General features: G+C 33.7%; 1 protein-coding gene across 2 annotated transcripts in view; it reads left to right on the top strand.

Annotated features, from left to right (window-relative positions):
* Positions 1-12,508: 12,508 nt before the first annotated feature.
* LOC104600027 (E3 ubiquitin-protein ligase RKP) overlaps positions 12,509-18,109 on the top strand; it is a 35,085-nt gene continuing 29,484 nt past the window's right edge. Inside the window, exons 1-2 of one of the 2 annotated variants that reach the window (XM_010262822.3) lie at positions 12,509-12,737; positions 13,015-14,731. In XM_010262822.3, the coding sequence (XP_010261124.1) occupies positions 13,232-14,731 (1,500 nt within the window). In that variant the 5' untranslated portion in view covers positions 12,509-12,737; positions 13,015-13,231. The remainder of the gene's footprint in view (positions 12,738-13,014; positions 14,732-18,109) is intronic. The other variant, XM_010262821.3, reaches the window with a different exon arrangement.

The following is an 18,109-nucleotide window of genomic DNA, read 5'->3' on the forward strand; positions in this document are numbered from 1 at the left end:
CTCTCTCTCATGTGGGTAGGAGATCTGAACTGGTCGAAACTTATGATTCTGTTTTGAAAACAAAAACAATTGACGCATCAGCAATTAATTTTCAAAAAAAAAATAATACAGATGACGAACACCCCTTCCATTGGTCTTTTGTTAGTTCCAAACATATTCGAAGGTTCCAAGGATGTATATATATATATATATATATATATATATATATATATATATATATTAAAGTAGGAGGTGCCACGTAGGTGGCCTGAGCTTTCTCCTTTAATAGATAATTCTCAATCCCTCTCATTTTAGTTTTTTTTGTTCCCTCATGAAGCCATGTCATCAATGTCTTTTCCCTCTTTCACGAAACCATGTTGTCATGCCTGACCCACTACTTCACATTCCCTAACTCCAAATCGTGAGAGGAGGCATGATAGGGTAGGAGAACAGGGCCAATACTCCTCTTAGTTTTCTACTCTTATTCTAATTAATCCACTCACAAATTTTCATTAGGCCATGTGGCAAATCAATAATGGAAAATATCAATTAAGGCTTCCTAATTTAATAAAGTTGGAATCAATCACAATTCTAAATCGTGATTTTCATTCAACCCAAAATCGGACTCCTAACGGTCTTTCTCTTCCAAGTGAAACACCGACATCTTCTCTTTTCTCCAGCTTAGCCAACTATTAAATCAAGAGAACCCATCCTGCAAGTAAGGCAAGAGTTGTTTCTTCATTTTTCTCCTTCTAAGCCACTAGGGTGGCCATAAGCTTAGCTTGAGCTCAATTTATAGGCTCGATTAATAAATGAGCCGAGTTCGAGCCTAATAGAGCTCGACTCGCAAGTTGAGGTAGAATATATATATATATATATATATATATATATATATATATATAATAAAATTATAGAAAATAATATATATAATAAAAATATTATAATTCTTATTTTGTAAATATCAAATAATAAATATTTTTATATATAATTTTTTATTTTTATAAAACCTTTTTTTCTCAAATCGAGCTTGAGCTCGATATTCTAGCTCGACTCGAATCCACCCCTATAAGCCACAAAACAGGAGCTTCACCCCATTGTATTTCTAACCTATAGTCTTCTCCTATTGCGGTTCAACCATAATTGGATTAAAAGGTATACTAGTGACACGACAAAGTCCAACCCATTGTGCTCTACAAGTAAGCAAAACTTATTGCCAAAACAGGGGAATCATCTTTCTTCTTCTAAGTAGCAAAGCAAGGGATCCGCCCCATCATGTTTCTACACCACCATCTTCTCCTCTTGCAGTTCAATCATCATTTAATTTGATTCTCATGAAGTTCAGTTGGAAATCACTGCCAACATACCTCTACCAATTAAAACCTCCCTCACAGGTGAGTCACTTTGTTAATCATTCAGTTATTGTTATATTTCACCGTTACTGTAAATCATTTAGTTCTTCCCCAACATCCCTCCACTGTCATTGTTACATTAAGTTGATTTAGGTGATCACAGTTCACAGACTCACAGTAGTAGTGGAAGAAGGGTTGTTTCATTGCACCGGTTTTGGTATTTTGCTACCATATGCAGAGGTATGTTATAGCGATCACTATAGATGCAAAGTGGGTACTAGAGATTATTCAAATGGGTCGGATCATTGCTTTGTCCTCTCATATCCGACCCATTTTATGTTATTTAATGTGTTACTATGTTATTTTTGTTATTGTGTTCTTCAATAATTTTTAAAATAATTTTTGTTTAATTACTTTAATCCCAAACAAACTTCTTAAGCTAGGTTTGTTTACCATAATTACAGTAAACTATTTAATAAAAAATATTAATTTATTTACTTAAAAATTATGTTTTCCATTCACTAATATTTTCAATAGTTTTAATCTTTTAATAAATTTTAAAATAAATACCATATTTATTAATAGAGAATGTTGAATATATTTTCTGAAAAAATTGCTAAAAATTATCAAAAATTATAAAATTTCTAAAAAGCACTGAAATTTAAAATAATTACTTAAAATTTATTTTGAAATTATTTTAAAATATTACTGAAATTTAAAATAGTTATTTTGAAATCATTATATAATAATTACTAAAAATTTAAAATAAATACCATATTTATTCGTTATGGTATTTATTTAATAATTTAATTTATTTAATTAATTAACAATCTTCTCTTTGGACCCAAGTAATTAGACGTATAATATATATCATGATTTTAGGAATCCAACCCAATATAATAGGAAACCAATCCCTATATACTAGGAAATCTTCCCACCTTTCAAACTCTCACCTCTATCCAAATATAGTAGGAAATCTTTCCACACTTGAAACTCTACAATCTATTCTCTCTATTTATCTTCAATACAGTAGGAAAGCTTTCTACAATTGAGTTACACCTCTATCTAATCTCCAGTTCCGATACTCTCGGTTCCGTTCCTATAACGTCTTTTCACTCTACTGTATTCTTTCCTTCTCTTTTTATCATTCTTGCTCTCTTTTAGCAATTGATTGATATAAGGTGATCAGGTAAATCCAATGGAGGGAAGACGTGCCATAGCTGGTGCTACATTTGCATTTTGTTTGTTGCATTCTGTCATTTTATTCTTTTGTTCTTTGAAGCACAATTTAGGATATGTTTCATTTTATTCTTTTAAAAGGTTTTCTGGTAAAGTTTTACATTTTTCTTAGTGCCATTAGAAGGTCGGTATTTTTTTCTTCATGATCTTCTGTTTTATTGGTAGGTCATGCTAGGATCAAAGAGATGTTAGTTAAATTAAATTAACTTGAGTACCTTAACTAATTTACTTCATTAGCTTAATTAAATTAAGTTAATTAGTTAAACTAATTAATTAGTAGTTAGTTAACTTTGTGTATGCCTAACCTGGGTTATTTAATAATTTACTTTTATTTAGCTAATCTACTTTTATTGGTTAAAGTAGCAAATTATTAATTAAGTTTCTTCCATATAAAATTATATATAAAAATGATACAAATGAATAAAAATATTTTAATAATCTTTATTAATACAAGTTTTTATATTTAAAAAGAAAGTAAATCCAAATTAGTACATGTTTAATTTTAGTTTCAAAAATAAATTTTATAATTTGATAATGATACTACAATTTTTTTATAAAATTTAAAAAGTAATAAAAATATTAGTTTTACATTCAATTATTATTAATTTAAAATCCTTTAATCCATTTAAAATAATAAAAACTAATACTAAATAAAAATTTAGTAAAAGTTAAAACAATGTAATAAAAAATACAAACTAATACAATTACGAATGTCACAGTCCTCTTTTTTGGGGTGCAACTTGGGTGGGTTGGGTCGGATTAAGGGTCAACTCAATCTTAAGTCTCAAACCTTGAGCTTAGGCTTGGCCCAACTCAAGGTTAAGCTCGAGTTTACCAACCTAGGCCCAATTTCTACCTACCTGATGGGTACCCACCCCAATGGGGTGGGTTTTGGGGTAAGTCGGGTTTTGGGATTCTACAACCCATACATTACAAGTAGGGTATGGTAATAGGCTAAACCTGACCCTCCCATCCCCAACCCACATATTGTTGGAAAGCATATAAACTTTTGTATACTAGGTGTTGAATTTAATAATATATTTGATTTTGATGTGAAGAATAATTGATAGTTTATGTGTGTGTGTGTGTTTACGTCTTAATCAAATATTTGGAAACTTTGTTGTTTATTTATGTTACTTTACATATTTATTAGTTATATATAACAAGAAATAATAGGAAATTAGATGTGGGTTCTAAACCCTATCACCCCTATCCTTGAATGTGGGGTTGATGAGGGTTTTACATTTTCATTTGCAAGGAGGGTTTGGATTCTCAAAATCCAACCCACTATGGGTTTTGTTGTGGATACGGGTTGGGAGGTTTATGGAGGCAGGTAGAGTCTAGAATTTACAAGACCTTTCTTGAACCCACTTTGTTGCCATCCGTGCTTGGGCTAGGCTTGGACTTTGGCATATTAATCTTTGTAGCTCAATTTCCATGTAAAATATATTAGTAATATATAGATATATATAACATAAAATGTTGGGCAAGCTTAGAAAGCATAGCTCAGTACCCAAGGCCTCAACCTAAGCATACTTCGAGTTTAGTTAGGCCTAAGCTTTTTGGCCCAAGCCTAGCAAGCCCAACCTATGCAAAAGTTTTGGTTGAGTAGGGTTGGGCATGGATTGGGTCCACCCAACTTTCACCCTTAGCTCCTTTTGCCTCAAATTATTTTAACAAAGCATGTGCATTGCACCGGTCCCCGCTAGTGTGTATATACAATAGTCTAGAAATTTTCTCATTTTTTTTTATTTTTTGATTTTTTATTCCATGTCATTTTTTTAATAACCAATGAGATGCTCTCATTCCCCATAAAAAATTACCCAAAATCTCTCTCTCTCTCTCTCTCTCTCTCTCTCCCACACGTTCCTACCCAAAATAATCTTTTTTCTCCTATACTACCTCCCCCACTTTCTCATAAATTCTCTCTAATTTCTATTTATCTCCTAAACTATCTCTGATTCATATTTATCCTCTCCCCCACTTTTTATCTATGTCTGTTTAAAGAAAGTTTGAATTAAAAAAATTAAGAATTATTTAAATATTTTAACGAAATTATATAATAACTTTAAAATATTTATTAAAAATACAAAAGAATTATAACAGATTTAATAATATTCATATTATTAACAATTTATATTTTTACAAAATCCATCATGAAATTATGTATTAACAACAAATTATAATTTTATGATTTTCTAGATATTTTAATTTAAAAATTGTTCAAATAATAATAATTAACATTAAATGAATAAAATATTATTTTAATATTTAATAACTAAATATCTTAAATAAAAAAAATATTAAAATAGCTAAATAATTATATAACAAAATATTCATTATTATGTAATATATTTAAAATAAATAAATCAAATAACGAAATTATTAAATATTTTACATATTATTTAAATAACTAAATGTTTTAAATAATGAAATATTTAACATAGATAGATTTTAAATATTTAAAATAACAAAATTATGTAATAAATTAAAAAAAATTCTTAAAAGTAGAAAAATAATTATAACATAATATTCAAATTAATGATAGCTTAATATATTACAAAAATAGTAACGAAATTATGTAATAATAGTATAAATTATAATTTTATGGATTATTAAATTCTATAAATAATTAATATTTTACAATTTAAATAATGATATTATTTAAATAACTAAATAATATTGTAAATAAAAAAATTCACTTATACCAATTAATAATTATAGAAAATAACTTTAAAAAAATAATTTTAAAATCTTAATCTGTATTTATTATATATTTATATATATGAAAATTAATATTTATTTTATTTTCAGTAATTATTTATTATATTTTGTGATAAATATATCAATAATTATATATAAATCTACTTTTGTTTCATTGTTTAACAGAAACTTTTAAATAATTATTGGAGATTAAATTACTGTTATTTAACTTTTTAAATTTAATTTTTTGTACTTATTGTCTTTATTTTATTTTTGTTATAATTTATTGATTAATATTTATTAGAGATTAAACTATTATTTGAGATTACACTATTTATTGACAAATTTAATATATTTTTAGTATTTATTGTATTATTGTAATTATTGTATTTTTATTAGTTATTTATTGTATTTTCATTATCAATATATTTTCAAGAATTGTGTATTTTTGCTATAAATTTTCAATAACTATTGGAGATTAAACTATTGTTATTTATTAGAGACTAAACTATTAGTTTAGCTGAAATTAGGAGTGTTCATGGGTTGGTGTGGTTCAGTTGTAGGTTGTTTGGCCAATCAAATCGACCTGGTCAGCCGAAATCAACTGACCATTAGTGAAAAATGACCAACTTGGGTGGTATCGGTTTGGGTCAATTTTTGGTTTGGTCGGTTTGTTCAAAATATTTAAACTTAAAAAATTATAGTGCCATTATCAAATAAATAAATTTAAAAATTAAATGTAGGTTATAAAAATTATATCATAGCTTAAATTATATATTCAGTTGGTTTATAAATGGCCAAAGCGAACTTGATCTAACTTGGTTGGGTTGGTTAGTTTCATCAGTTTGATGAACAACCATAGTTGGAATTAATTATTGTTATTTTTGTGTTGTAAAAAAATGATTAAAAGTAATATATAAAATACAAATACTTATTAGTTATTTAAAAAGTTAAAAATATAAAACAATTGTATACTCTTGTGTGTTTCTATCTATTATTTAGCTTTCACTTAACAAATCCCAAGCATCACACGGGTCCCCACTAATTCCTATGATTACTAGGCATGATTTGCATTTCATAGGCATGGCATTGTTAGCATGCCTCTGCTCCGGGACAAAGTAACAATTTTTTCCTTTTTAATGAATTGGTTGGAAGTCTTTTTCTTTTTTTTTTAAACCCACTAGCATTTGTTTAATGAGTAGTAGTTAAAAAAAAAAAAAAGAATTGGAATAAGCAAAGTAAGGGGGTAAGGATGTGAACGGGTTGGGTCGGATCACCCAACATGAATCTGACCCAAAGCCCAATAAAACTAACCCGACTCTAACCTGATAGGGTAAGGTACCACCTAAGCCAACCCACTAACATCCCTACAAGGGGCATTCTACAAGACGAATTGTTTTTCTTGTTTCCAGTTTCAAAAACAAATCTATATTGGCAATAGATTGTTTCTCAAAACAAAAACACAAGAAAAATGCTATTGGTTGTGTGTTTTTTTTTTTGGTTTTCCAAACTGAAAAAAAAAGTTCTTTAGGCTGTCTTTGGTTGCAGTGTAATCTATTTGAACTAATGCAAAATTATGGCAATGCAAATGTTGGGTGCAAATTTTGATTTATTTTTATTTCAAATTTTACACTATTTTTTTTTTATTGCAATACAAATGAAGTAAAATAAGACATGAATCAGAATAAAAGTATAACTCAAAACAAAATTAAACTAAAGTTTGCATTTTTTTTTTATTTGCACACCCATATATTTGTAATAGTACAAATGAAGTTGCACTGCAACCAATTGCAGCCTTAATTCTTGGTTTCAAATACATGTTTTTATTTGTTTATTTAATTACACGTTCCATAAATTAAATTAGTTCTTGCACTAAAAAATGTTTTTTGTTTAAAAAACCAATATTTTGATGGTTTAAAAAATTGTGTATTATTTTTGAAAACAGAACCAACATGTTTTTGCCTTTCAAAACAAAAACAGAGCCCATGATTTTTTTATTTTTTATTTTTTTGCTCATGTAGCAATTTCAAAAATAAGTGGAAACAAAAACATTCATGTTAGAACACCCCTAATTTGTTTGCAGGGTTGGGTACTTGGGTTTCAATTCACCCTTCTGATCAAAATAAACTTTTAATATCTAATTAGTTAAAATCATGTTTGGATAACACTTTCATGAAGGGCTTTTTTAGCCTTTTACCTTCCAATAAAAACACACACACACACACATTTATCAAGAATCCCTTCCTGGTCCTCCTTTGCTCTTTCAAACCAAATACAACCGAAGAGTTAAGGAGTAGGGCAGGGTGCACATGAGGTCCATTGACCTTACCACGGTGAAATGCAATAAGCAATTAGTGGGTTTGATCTTACACCTTTGGACTGATTTTTAAGAAAAAATGTTCATACTTCCAAGACCCGTTTTTTACAAAAAAAACGCTTTTGCCACGTAGGCAGTGAACAATATTATGTTGTTTGATAAGGTGATTTTTATTACTATTTTTTCATGTATGTGCTGACAGGCAAGCACCACATAAGACACACATCAGTCAATTATTGGGGGAAATGGTTCACCGATGCATGAAACATCAAATTTGACATTTCATGCATCAGTGGGTTCCGACTTTTGAGGCATGCCCAATTTTTCAATAATCGGCTAAACTAAATAATGAGATACATGAGTGTTTGTTGAAACACCTATGTGAATCCCAACGTTGCACCATTTTTTTTGAAAAAACAACCACGATTCCAAACATCCGCTTTATATTTAAAGGGATATTGAGTGACCATCTCACCTATTGGAATAGCACGAGAATACTTTCATTGAGGAGCCCACTAGCTGGGCTAAATTTGTGAACAACCTTGAACCCATAATACAGTCTTTCTCTCTCTATCCATCTCTCTCTTGCGTACACACTGACGCACAAATATATCCTGTTTACAAAATACGATTTGCCTTAACCACCCCTCTTTCTTTTGTTTGAATTTGAGCAAGTGGATATCGAACACAGTATGATTAACATATAACATGGCTTCCTCACATGAAAGCATTTCATCGAATCATCAATCCCGGTCAAATAAACCTATTCATGCTTATGGAGAAAAAAATGATAGAAAAGACACGACGCTTTCCATGATCCCTTTTGAAACCATATGATCATACACCGACTAATCCTCATAATAGAGAAAAAAAGGCCATTTTCCAATGTCGGCCCCATCTATCCGGACTCTTGGAAGGAATAGACTGGATATCAACTTTTTCTTTGCATAGGCTGATTTCTCTTAATTTTCATTTTCATAATTGCCAGCCCAAGAAGTTACAACTTATACCAAGTAATGTTTCATTGGTTTTCATAATTGAATTGTAGTAACAATGTGCCAACTGTTTGATTAGTAAGCCCCGGCTGGTTGTAGTAGAAATTTGGGAGCTAATCCTACCTATTTGTATTAAGGTTGGGGGTTATATGGATTTCAGGGATGGACTATTCTCCGTTGTTAATCTTATGGACATAATAATAATAATAATAATAATAATAATAATAATTATTGACGATTCACGTGAATAATATCCTGATGCTTCTTTATGAGGAGAAGACTTGAGTTTTAAATGTTGGATTAGGGCCCAACTTGGCTTGGTGGGGCAGGGCATATTCTAACTAGGTCCAATTTGATATTGACATCCAACCTACCATCTCTCATTGAATAAGGGCTAAATGATTTGTCTATTTGCCAATATGGAGCCAAAATCTTTTCCTAACTAGAGGATATGTTCCTAATGTACGACTGCAATGAATTGTTAGGATAATATTTAATTTCATATGGTCATACCAACCCACCCTAGGAGTCGGCTCGAATAGGATTTGCTTAATCCAAATTTGATTTGATGCTATTTAAAATCTCATCTCATTTTGGTTAGAATTGAAATGAGATATTGCATATGTTATCAGAAAGTCCAGATCAATCTCCTATCAATTAAGAGTCCGAACGTTCCGAATACATGGAGGTAGTATTTTGTGGATAGTAGTGGGTAGAGTCCTTGTGGGTAGGAGATCTAGAGTAGTCAATACAATCTATTTCAGCACATTCCGACTTGTTATCAACAAATTAAACTTAAAATAATAAAAATATTTACATATTAGTAATAAAATAATTAAAATGATCAATTTTGTATTAAATATTATGAATAACGACACTTGATGACTTGAACTTATGGTTCTAGTGAACACAACATAAAAACCAACTTTACTAATAGTTATATAGCAACTTTATGTAGATACAAGTATAAATTTAAAGATTCAGATATTATTATATACTAACGGGGACCCGTGCGATGCACGGAATTTGTTAAGCGAAAGCTAAATAATAGAAAGAGTTATTTATTCAAATACCCTTTATAGTTTCATAAATTGATTAAAATCTACCCTATAGTTAGCATTTTACTAAAACACCACTTATAATTTATAATGGATTTAATCAATTTTCTATTAGATGATTGTGATAGAAAATAAATGAATTAGATTTATAACATGGTAGTTTTTTTTTATAGGAAAAGATGAGCTACACAAACCTGGGGGTAGCTCTTCCCCTTACATCCAAATCACAAATAAAAAGAAAATCACTAAACCTGAATTCCTTATCACCCCTTGCTGTTAAGAGCTTTACGAGTTAACCAGTCAGCCGCTTGATTTGCTTCCCAGTACGCATGCTTGAATTTGATATTTAAGTTGAAGAAGTCCACTAGGTTCTAACATTCTTTGATAACACTTTCCAATCTCCATAGAGGTGCAAGTAGGGGTGGATTCGAGCCAAGCTGAGTCAAATAGTACCCGACTCGAGTTCGAGCTTGAGCTTGATTCGAGCCAGAACCTTGAGCTCGAGCTTGGCTCAAGTCAAAAGTTCATAAGCTCGAGCTCAGTTTGGCTTGGCTCGCTTTATATTTTATAAAAATATTTAGAAAAAATATTTTATAAAAATAAAAATTATATATAATTTTTTTTATTTTATATTTAAAAAATTAAGAAATATAATATTTTTATTATATATTATTTTATACAATTTTATTATATATATATATATATCGCAAGCCTCACGAGCTGAGCTCAGCTGAAACCAAATCGAGCCGAGCTCGAACAATTTGTGAAAAGCTCGGCTGGTTGCCACCCCTAGGCACAAGTCTACCATTGAGGTAGCCGATTACTAACTTAGAGTCACCTTCTATGATGATTTTCTGATCTCTATAGTTGATAGTCATATTAATGACTTCCCAAGCTTCTGGGAGATTGATAGTCGTAATTCCAATTCCAATAGCTTTAGACTCTAGGATTTTGCCTTGATGGTTTTTAGCTATACAATCAATTGCACATTTGCCACCCTTCAAACAAGAGATATCAAAATAAATCTTGATGTAATTGTGATTGGGCCTGAACCACTCAGAACATGGTAATTTTGTCCTGAAGCAAAGTATGTATATAGACATTTATTTTTTTAAAGCCTGAAAAGGCAAATTTCATTTACAAATGCGTAGAAAACCGAACAATGATGAAACAGAGACAAACCACTGGGCACCAATAGAAAAATCTCAGAAACCTTTTGCAAACGACAGAAAAGATTGAAATATGCTCAAAACACTATATTCTGTAAAGACCCCTTAAATATGTGAAGAGTATCGTGACTCTTGGTGTCCCTTTCTAGGGATTATTAAAGAAGGCCAAAGTGTTGAGTAATTAAAATCATATTGAAACATCCCCCTCCCCCGGCCAACGAGGTCCATATATATATATATACAAGCTTACTACTAATATATTCCTCAGTATCAATCACATGTGCTTCGATCTGAAAATATCTTCCACTGCTTTGGACCCACAATGTGTCACTGATTGCGCAAATTACTATTCTGGTAGTGCACGTGCATTTGGTTATACAGAATGTCATTTGTACTTTTTCCAACTTTAAGATCGAACCCCAACCCTAGTTACACTCGGATTTGATTCCAAGGCCCCGCTGGGGGGACAGTTATTGTATTTGTAACGAAAGCCTGGAGTCCGTTTGGGAGGGCCAACTGAGCGTTACATAGGATTTACAGAAGTTGTATTTAGTAAAAATCTGAAAAATTGATCCTTGTGTTGTAGATGCCATAAATGCGATTGTTATTCGGATTTCGGAGTCTATTCTATTAAATTTTTCAGATTTTCACATAGTTTCAGAAATTTCCATATGGGCCCCTTAGAAGTTAGAAGCCACAAAACCTTCACTTCTTCTATTTCTCTGAACATAAATATCAGCTATTTACAATGGAATTGTATTTCTTCATGCTATCTCCCCATTCATCGCTCATTTCCTCTCTCCTTTTCGGGTTGAGTAACAAGGAAGAAAATGAATGACAATGGACGGGATTGATTCCGTATATGCGGGCCATCCAGGCTTCATCTTCTGTGTGGTGGGTCACACGATTCACACCTCTCAATTCTCAAGCCGTTGCCTGCTGCCTGTAGTTCCTTTCATGGTCGTGGCTCGTGGAAAGCCCCGGGGAACCCAATCAGGTAATCACGTCAATTAAAATCTGACTCCACACTAAACATGTTAAAATTATTATTATTTAACTAATTATAATATTTATTTATTATTATTATTATTATTAGTATTTAACTAATTATCACTTCCTCTTATGTCTATTCCCCCAATTCTACCTCAGTGGGAAAGCGGCTTCTTCATTTTTTAGGGCAAATAATGGGCCCCTTCATATGTCAGCCGTTGGATGTGACATTATCGACGCCATATTTTCTCTCTCAATCCTGACAAATCTGGCATGAGGTGGCACCTGAAATTCCATTCGCCCGAGAGGCCAGAAGAGTAATTATGAGTCTATCTTGGCTTGGCCACGTGTATGCATCCCAATCACAAGAAGAGCATCTTCACGGGACAAAGATCGAATCTTTGCCGCACTGTAGCGTTGCGCAGTCCACAATATTCGCGAGAAAGAAAAAGCAAAAAATATAGCGATAGCCGAGAAAGAGAAGTATACGCAGAGAAGAGGGAGCACCGAACGAAAATAAGATATGTAGGTTGGTGACCATCTGATGGAGGACCACCTTGGTGATAAAGTTTTGACGCGGGACGTAGACCTTGAAGAGGTGATGTATTGGGGGACGTAAGATATCCACGCGAGCCACGTCATCGGGGTTTGCTTCCACACGACACCGGCACGTGTAAGCTGACCTCTTTTAGGGTTCCAGTCAGCGTGCGGGAGCTGCTTTGTCTGTGTGGTTCGTTGAATTCCTTGAGTTTTGGCAAAAAAACAAACTTCATTTTCGGCATTGCATTTTGCCTCTCTCTCTCTCTCTCTCTCTCTGCCCCCGTTAATGGCGTCTGAAAATCCTGATATTCGTCTGCTTTCTCTTTGGCTTTGAAGGGGCGGAAGGTGAATACATAAGCGTTCTTGTCGGCGCTGAAAGTCTCAGAGCTCCGTGGCCCGTAAGCTTTTCGAGTTTCTAATTTTTTATAACCTCTTCGCTTTCACGTCTCTTTGTCACGAACTTTTCGACGTAATAGCTTAATCAGAAGTAGTTTCTGGTGGCTTATCTTTCTTTATCCAATTTTCTTCTCTTTATCTGTTTTTCGTTTGTTGATTTTATGGAAATTATGAAAAAAATCAAATTTCTTTCTCGAGAATTTTTGTTAAGGTTATCACGATTATTCCTTTTTATTATTTTTATGGTAAAATTGAGTTTTTCTTTATGGCTCTGTGCAGTGAAGGTTCTCTATGGAATCATGGGAATGTATACAGATTGTATCGAAAAATTGTAATTTTGTGGTCAGCAGGAGAACTCCTTTGCAGGGATCGCGGGTTATTAGGAATTGATCAGTTTCATTTGTGGATACATAATTCATTCAAGAAGTTTTGGGTGCTAACTTTTATTCATTTTACATAATTGATTATTGGGGGAGGACGTTTATCCTCCCCACCAATGGCAGAAGGCAGCCTAAAGATTGGCGGGCTTTCTTCGGGTTTGGCTGTGATATTAGCCTCTGGAGATCGGAAAGATAATCCTCAGAAAAGCCATCTTATTTCTTATTACGATGACATTGGACACCAGTCTGTGGAGCGGGCTCTTGAACATATATTTGATCTCCCTTACAAGTCAATTTCTTCATTGAGCGGTCCAGTTGACACTGATTTTATTCGCTGTACTTTGAAGAGTGACATTTTCAAACATAGGGTTAATCGGGATGTCATCCTTAGTAACAGAGACGGAGTATCTATTGCGGACAGTGGTTGTGGACCCAATACTGTTGCAGTGGATGAAACTAGCATCTGTGGTGATATTCGGATTTTCAAGCAACATTTTCTGGTAGAGAGCCTAGCTATGTTCAGTAGTGCTAGGGCCAATGCATGTGTTTGGAAAGGAAAATGGATGTATGAAGTGATTCTAGAAACGTCAGGGATACAGCAGCTTGGATGGGCCACAATTTCATGTCCCTTCACTGAGAATAAAGGTGTAGGGGATGCAGAAGATTCATATGCTTTTGATGGACACAGGGTGAAGAAGTGGAATAAGGATCCTGAACCATATGGTCAATCATGGGTTGTTGGTGATGTAATTGGCTGCTGCATAGATTTGGATCATAATCAGATCTCATTTTATAGGAATGGTGTCTCACTTGGGGTGGCATTCTATGGGGTTAGCAAGATGGGACCTGGACTTGGCTATTATCCTGCAATTTCTCTTTCTCGAGGTGAGCGTTGTAATTTGAATTTTGGGGCCCTTCCCTTTAGATACCCAATCAAAGGGTTTCAACCACTTCAAAATTCTCCCAGTGTAAACCCCCTTGCCACACACTTACTACGTTGTTTGTCAAGGCTATTGGAACTTAAATTCATGGAAAATACAGACTCCACTTCTGTTGAGAAACTAAGAAGATTGAAGAGGTTTGTGCCACTTGAAGAACTTTACCACCCAATTGCACGTGGGATCTGCGAGGAGTTCTTCTCTGCAGTTGATCAAGAATTGGGGAGTGTGGAATATGTTAGCTGGGGACCTCTTGTGTCATTCTTACTGGAAACATTTGGAAAACAGGCACCTCACAACTATACAAACTTGGATGGAGTTGTTGACCTTTTTCTAGAATTTGGAGGATCTCGTTTGATGTTCCTATATGTTATCAATTCCCTTTCGTGTAGTTGTAAAACAGCTCCATTGGTTCTAATGGAGTGTCCATATTCAGGCTCATACTCTTATCTTGCATTAGCATGTCATATGCTAAGGCGGGAAGAACTAATGACACTTTGGTGGAATTCATCTGATTTTGAGTTCTTGTTGGAAGGTTTTCTATCAAGGAAGGGTCTGAACAAGCAAGATTTGCAATGCTTGATTCCGTATGTTTGGTGGCCTGGCTCATGTGAGGATGTGTCCTATGAAAGTAGTATGATGCTGATAACTACAGCTTTATCTGGAGCAATCAATAAGGTATGTCCTTGTATGTGAGGGACTGATATTTACAGCCAAGTATGAAATTTGGTCCAAATCCCAAGTTAATTTGGAGAAATGTAACATGGCTGATGGCATTTACTGTGTCATTTCTCTGATACCATACCACATGTGCATGTCTATGTATATTTATGTATGCATGTGTGTATATATGAAATTTGAAAAGATACGATTCCAATAAAAAAATGATATGGAAACAATCTATAAACAATTTCGGTAATACATTTCTTAGGTGAAGCTTAAGTGATCAACATTTCTGCTTAGGACCGTCTATTGGCTGTGTTAATGTTCAGGTGATTGGTGGCTATAAGCTCATTACCTGTCCTAGTGTTTACTGTTTAGCAGTTGGTTGCAGTTTTGCACATTCTTTTTAATCAATAGCCAGATCAATAGAGCTTTTTGAACACAAAATCTGAGATTAAATTAGAATTGTCTTAATACCCTATTAGGAGGGGGAATTAGACTCAATGCCCATTATTGCCAAGGTGCCAAGGCAAAGCTAGGTGACCAGGAAGTGCCTACATACCAGGATGATAAGTTTTGAAAAAAACCCTAAATCATAAACTGATTTCCTATTCTGCATATTAACCAATAAGTATCTCTACTAATAATTAACAATAATATTCATCAAATAACTACAGAATTCATATCAAAACATAGAAAATCAGTATATTCATGAGAAGATAAACACTTAAATATATTAATTTCAACACTTCAAATATAATGCAGATCAATGACTTCATTTTTTTTTGGCCTAGCAAATTAACTATTTCAAAGAAGCAAATGAATAATGTCAAAGGGATGATGGGAGTGAGCCTAATGAACATGTTACAATCTTTGGAGGTGATTGTCAAATGGGGGGAGGATGATGGGTTGGGGCATACAAATCAAATGGCTGAATTTGTGGAGAAATTAGGGTGTAAATTACAAGAGACAAATGATATGAAAGCGTATTTGAGAAAGAACAAGGAGGGAGGTAAGCTGAGAAGAAGGAAGTTGAGTGAAGTGGAAAGACTAAAAAAAGATGTAGGGGGAGATAAGGAGTTTAGTGGAAGAAAGGGAAGGGTGAGGGGTAACAAGTAGAAGAAGTTTGGAAAAGGGTTAATTGTTTGAGAAGAGTAATGAAGATTGTAGGTTAGAATGTTAGAGGGTTAGGGAGGGCAAGGAAAAGAGTCACTATTAAAGAGTTGCTAAGAAAGGAGAAACCGGATATTGTTTTAATTCAATAATCTAAGGTGATGGAATTTGATAAAAAATGGGCTAGGAGTTTTTGGAAAGCCAGGGGTTGGAGTTGGATTGTGTGTCCTTTGTGGGGGGCTTCAAGTTGTATTGTGACAATGTGGAACAATGAGGTTGTACTTGAAATGGAGGAACTGGTGGGAAAATTTTCAGTCTCTGTTAAGTTTAAACAAGTTACAAATGAATTTGAGTGGGTGTTGTGAAATGTCTATGGGCCTAATGAATTAAGGAAGAGAAAAAGTTTTGGGAAGAATTGGAAGACATTAGGGGATTGTGGGATGGGCCATGGTGTATAGGAGGGGATTTTAATGTGATAAGATTCTTGGAAGAAACTAATAATATGAGAAGGAGAATACATTTGAGTATGAGGAGATTTAATCAAGTTATTGATGCTTTTGGGCTGAAGGAACTACCTCTCTCTTATAACATTTTTCTTGGTCCAATTTATAGGCCTACTCAATTTGCTCAAAATTAGATAGATTTCTATTCACAATTGATTGGGGAGATCATTGGAGGGGTCTAGTCTCTAAAGCCTTGCCAAAAGTGAATTCAGATCATTGGCCAATTTCTATTTCTGAGGAAAACTTGGGTGATGGAGGTCCAGATCCGTTCATATTCGAGAATAGGTGGTTATGTGCTAATGGATTTAAAGATAGAGTTAAAGGCTGGTGGTAGGAGAGCAATTCGACAACAAAATAGGAAGGAATGAGGTTCTATTGGAAGTAAAAAGAGCTTAAAGGCAAGATCAAAGAATGGAATTTACAACAGTTTGGAAGGATTGAGGATTAAAAGCAAACTCTGATTACTAAAACTGAGTAGCTGGATGGAAAGGAAGTGTTTGGTACCTTGGAAGAAAGTGACAGGAACGAAAGGTGGTCCTTGAGAAAGGAGTTGGAGGATCTTTTTTTTTTTTTTTTTTGATAAATGGAGTTGGAGGATCTTTTAATGAAAGAGGAAATAAGTTGGAGGTAGAAATCTAGGAGCAAGTGGATCAAGGAGGGGGATAAGAACACAAAAAATTTTCACGCATTAGCAAATGGGAGGAGAAACAAGAATTTCATCTCAAAGTTGGAGGTGGATGGAGTTAGTGTTTGCCACTAGAGGGAGATTGCTAAAGCCTTCGTGGGTCATTTCAAATCAATCTTTAGGAAGCCCTTGAGTGACCGAATTTGGATTGATGGAGTGGAGTGGCCTAAGCTTTCTGAGGAGTCCCAGAGATGGTTGGATAGAAGGTTTGACAGTGAAGAGATAATGGATGCAATCTTTTCTATGGACAGGGCTAAAACACCCAGCCTTGATGCTTTTACTATGGCATTCTACCAAGATTGTTGGGAGATATTAAAAGGTGACATGCTGAAGGTATTTGAGGAGTTTTTTGGAAGGGGTGTGATTAATCTGGGTTTGAATGCAACCTTCATTGCTTTGATCCCTAAAAAAGATGATGCTTTGCATCCAAAAGATTTCAGACCAATCAGTTTGGTTAACAATCTTTATAAAATAATTGCTAAGTTACTTTCTTGAATAACTAAGGTTGTTCTCCCATCCATAATTTCACAATATCAAGATGGTTTTGTTAAGGATAGGCAAATAATTGATTAGATTCTAATTGTGAAAGAAAGTGTGGAGGATATGAAGAGAAATGGGAAGAAAGGGTTTGTTTGTAAGTTGGATCTGGAAAAGGCTCATGATTTAGTGGATTGGGGATTTCTAAGGGATGTCATGAAGGCTTTTGGATTTTGTGACAGATGGTGTAGATGGATTTTGGGATGTATTAAGACATGTCATTATTCAATTGTGGTCAATAGGATAGTGGTAGATCATTTTGCAGCCTTAAGAGGGATTAGGCAAGGGGACCCACTTTCTCCCTTTCTCTTCACATTAATTGCTGATGCTTTTGGAAGACTTATTGAAAGGGTGGATTCATTGAGAGTGCTTGGTGGGGTAAATCTAGAGGAAAGGGAAATCATGGAGAGTGCAGGTATTTTGGGTTGACTGTGTCCCATTGGCCTTTGACTTATTTGGGTTTACCTTTAGGGAATAATCCGAGGAGCAGTTTCTGGGACCTTGTGGTAGAACAGTTCACAAAGAGGTTGGCCTCATAGAAGAGCAGTTATTTGC

The sequence above is a fragment of the Nelumbo nucifera genome, chromosome 5 (genome assembly GCF_055504915.1).
Source record: "Nelumbo nucifera cultivar China Antique chromosome 5, China Antique-T2T, whole genome shotgun sequence".
NCBI classification, from domain to species: Eukaryota; Viridiplantae; Streptophyta; class Magnoliopsida; order Proteales; family Nelumbonaceae; genus Nelumbo; species Nelumbo nucifera.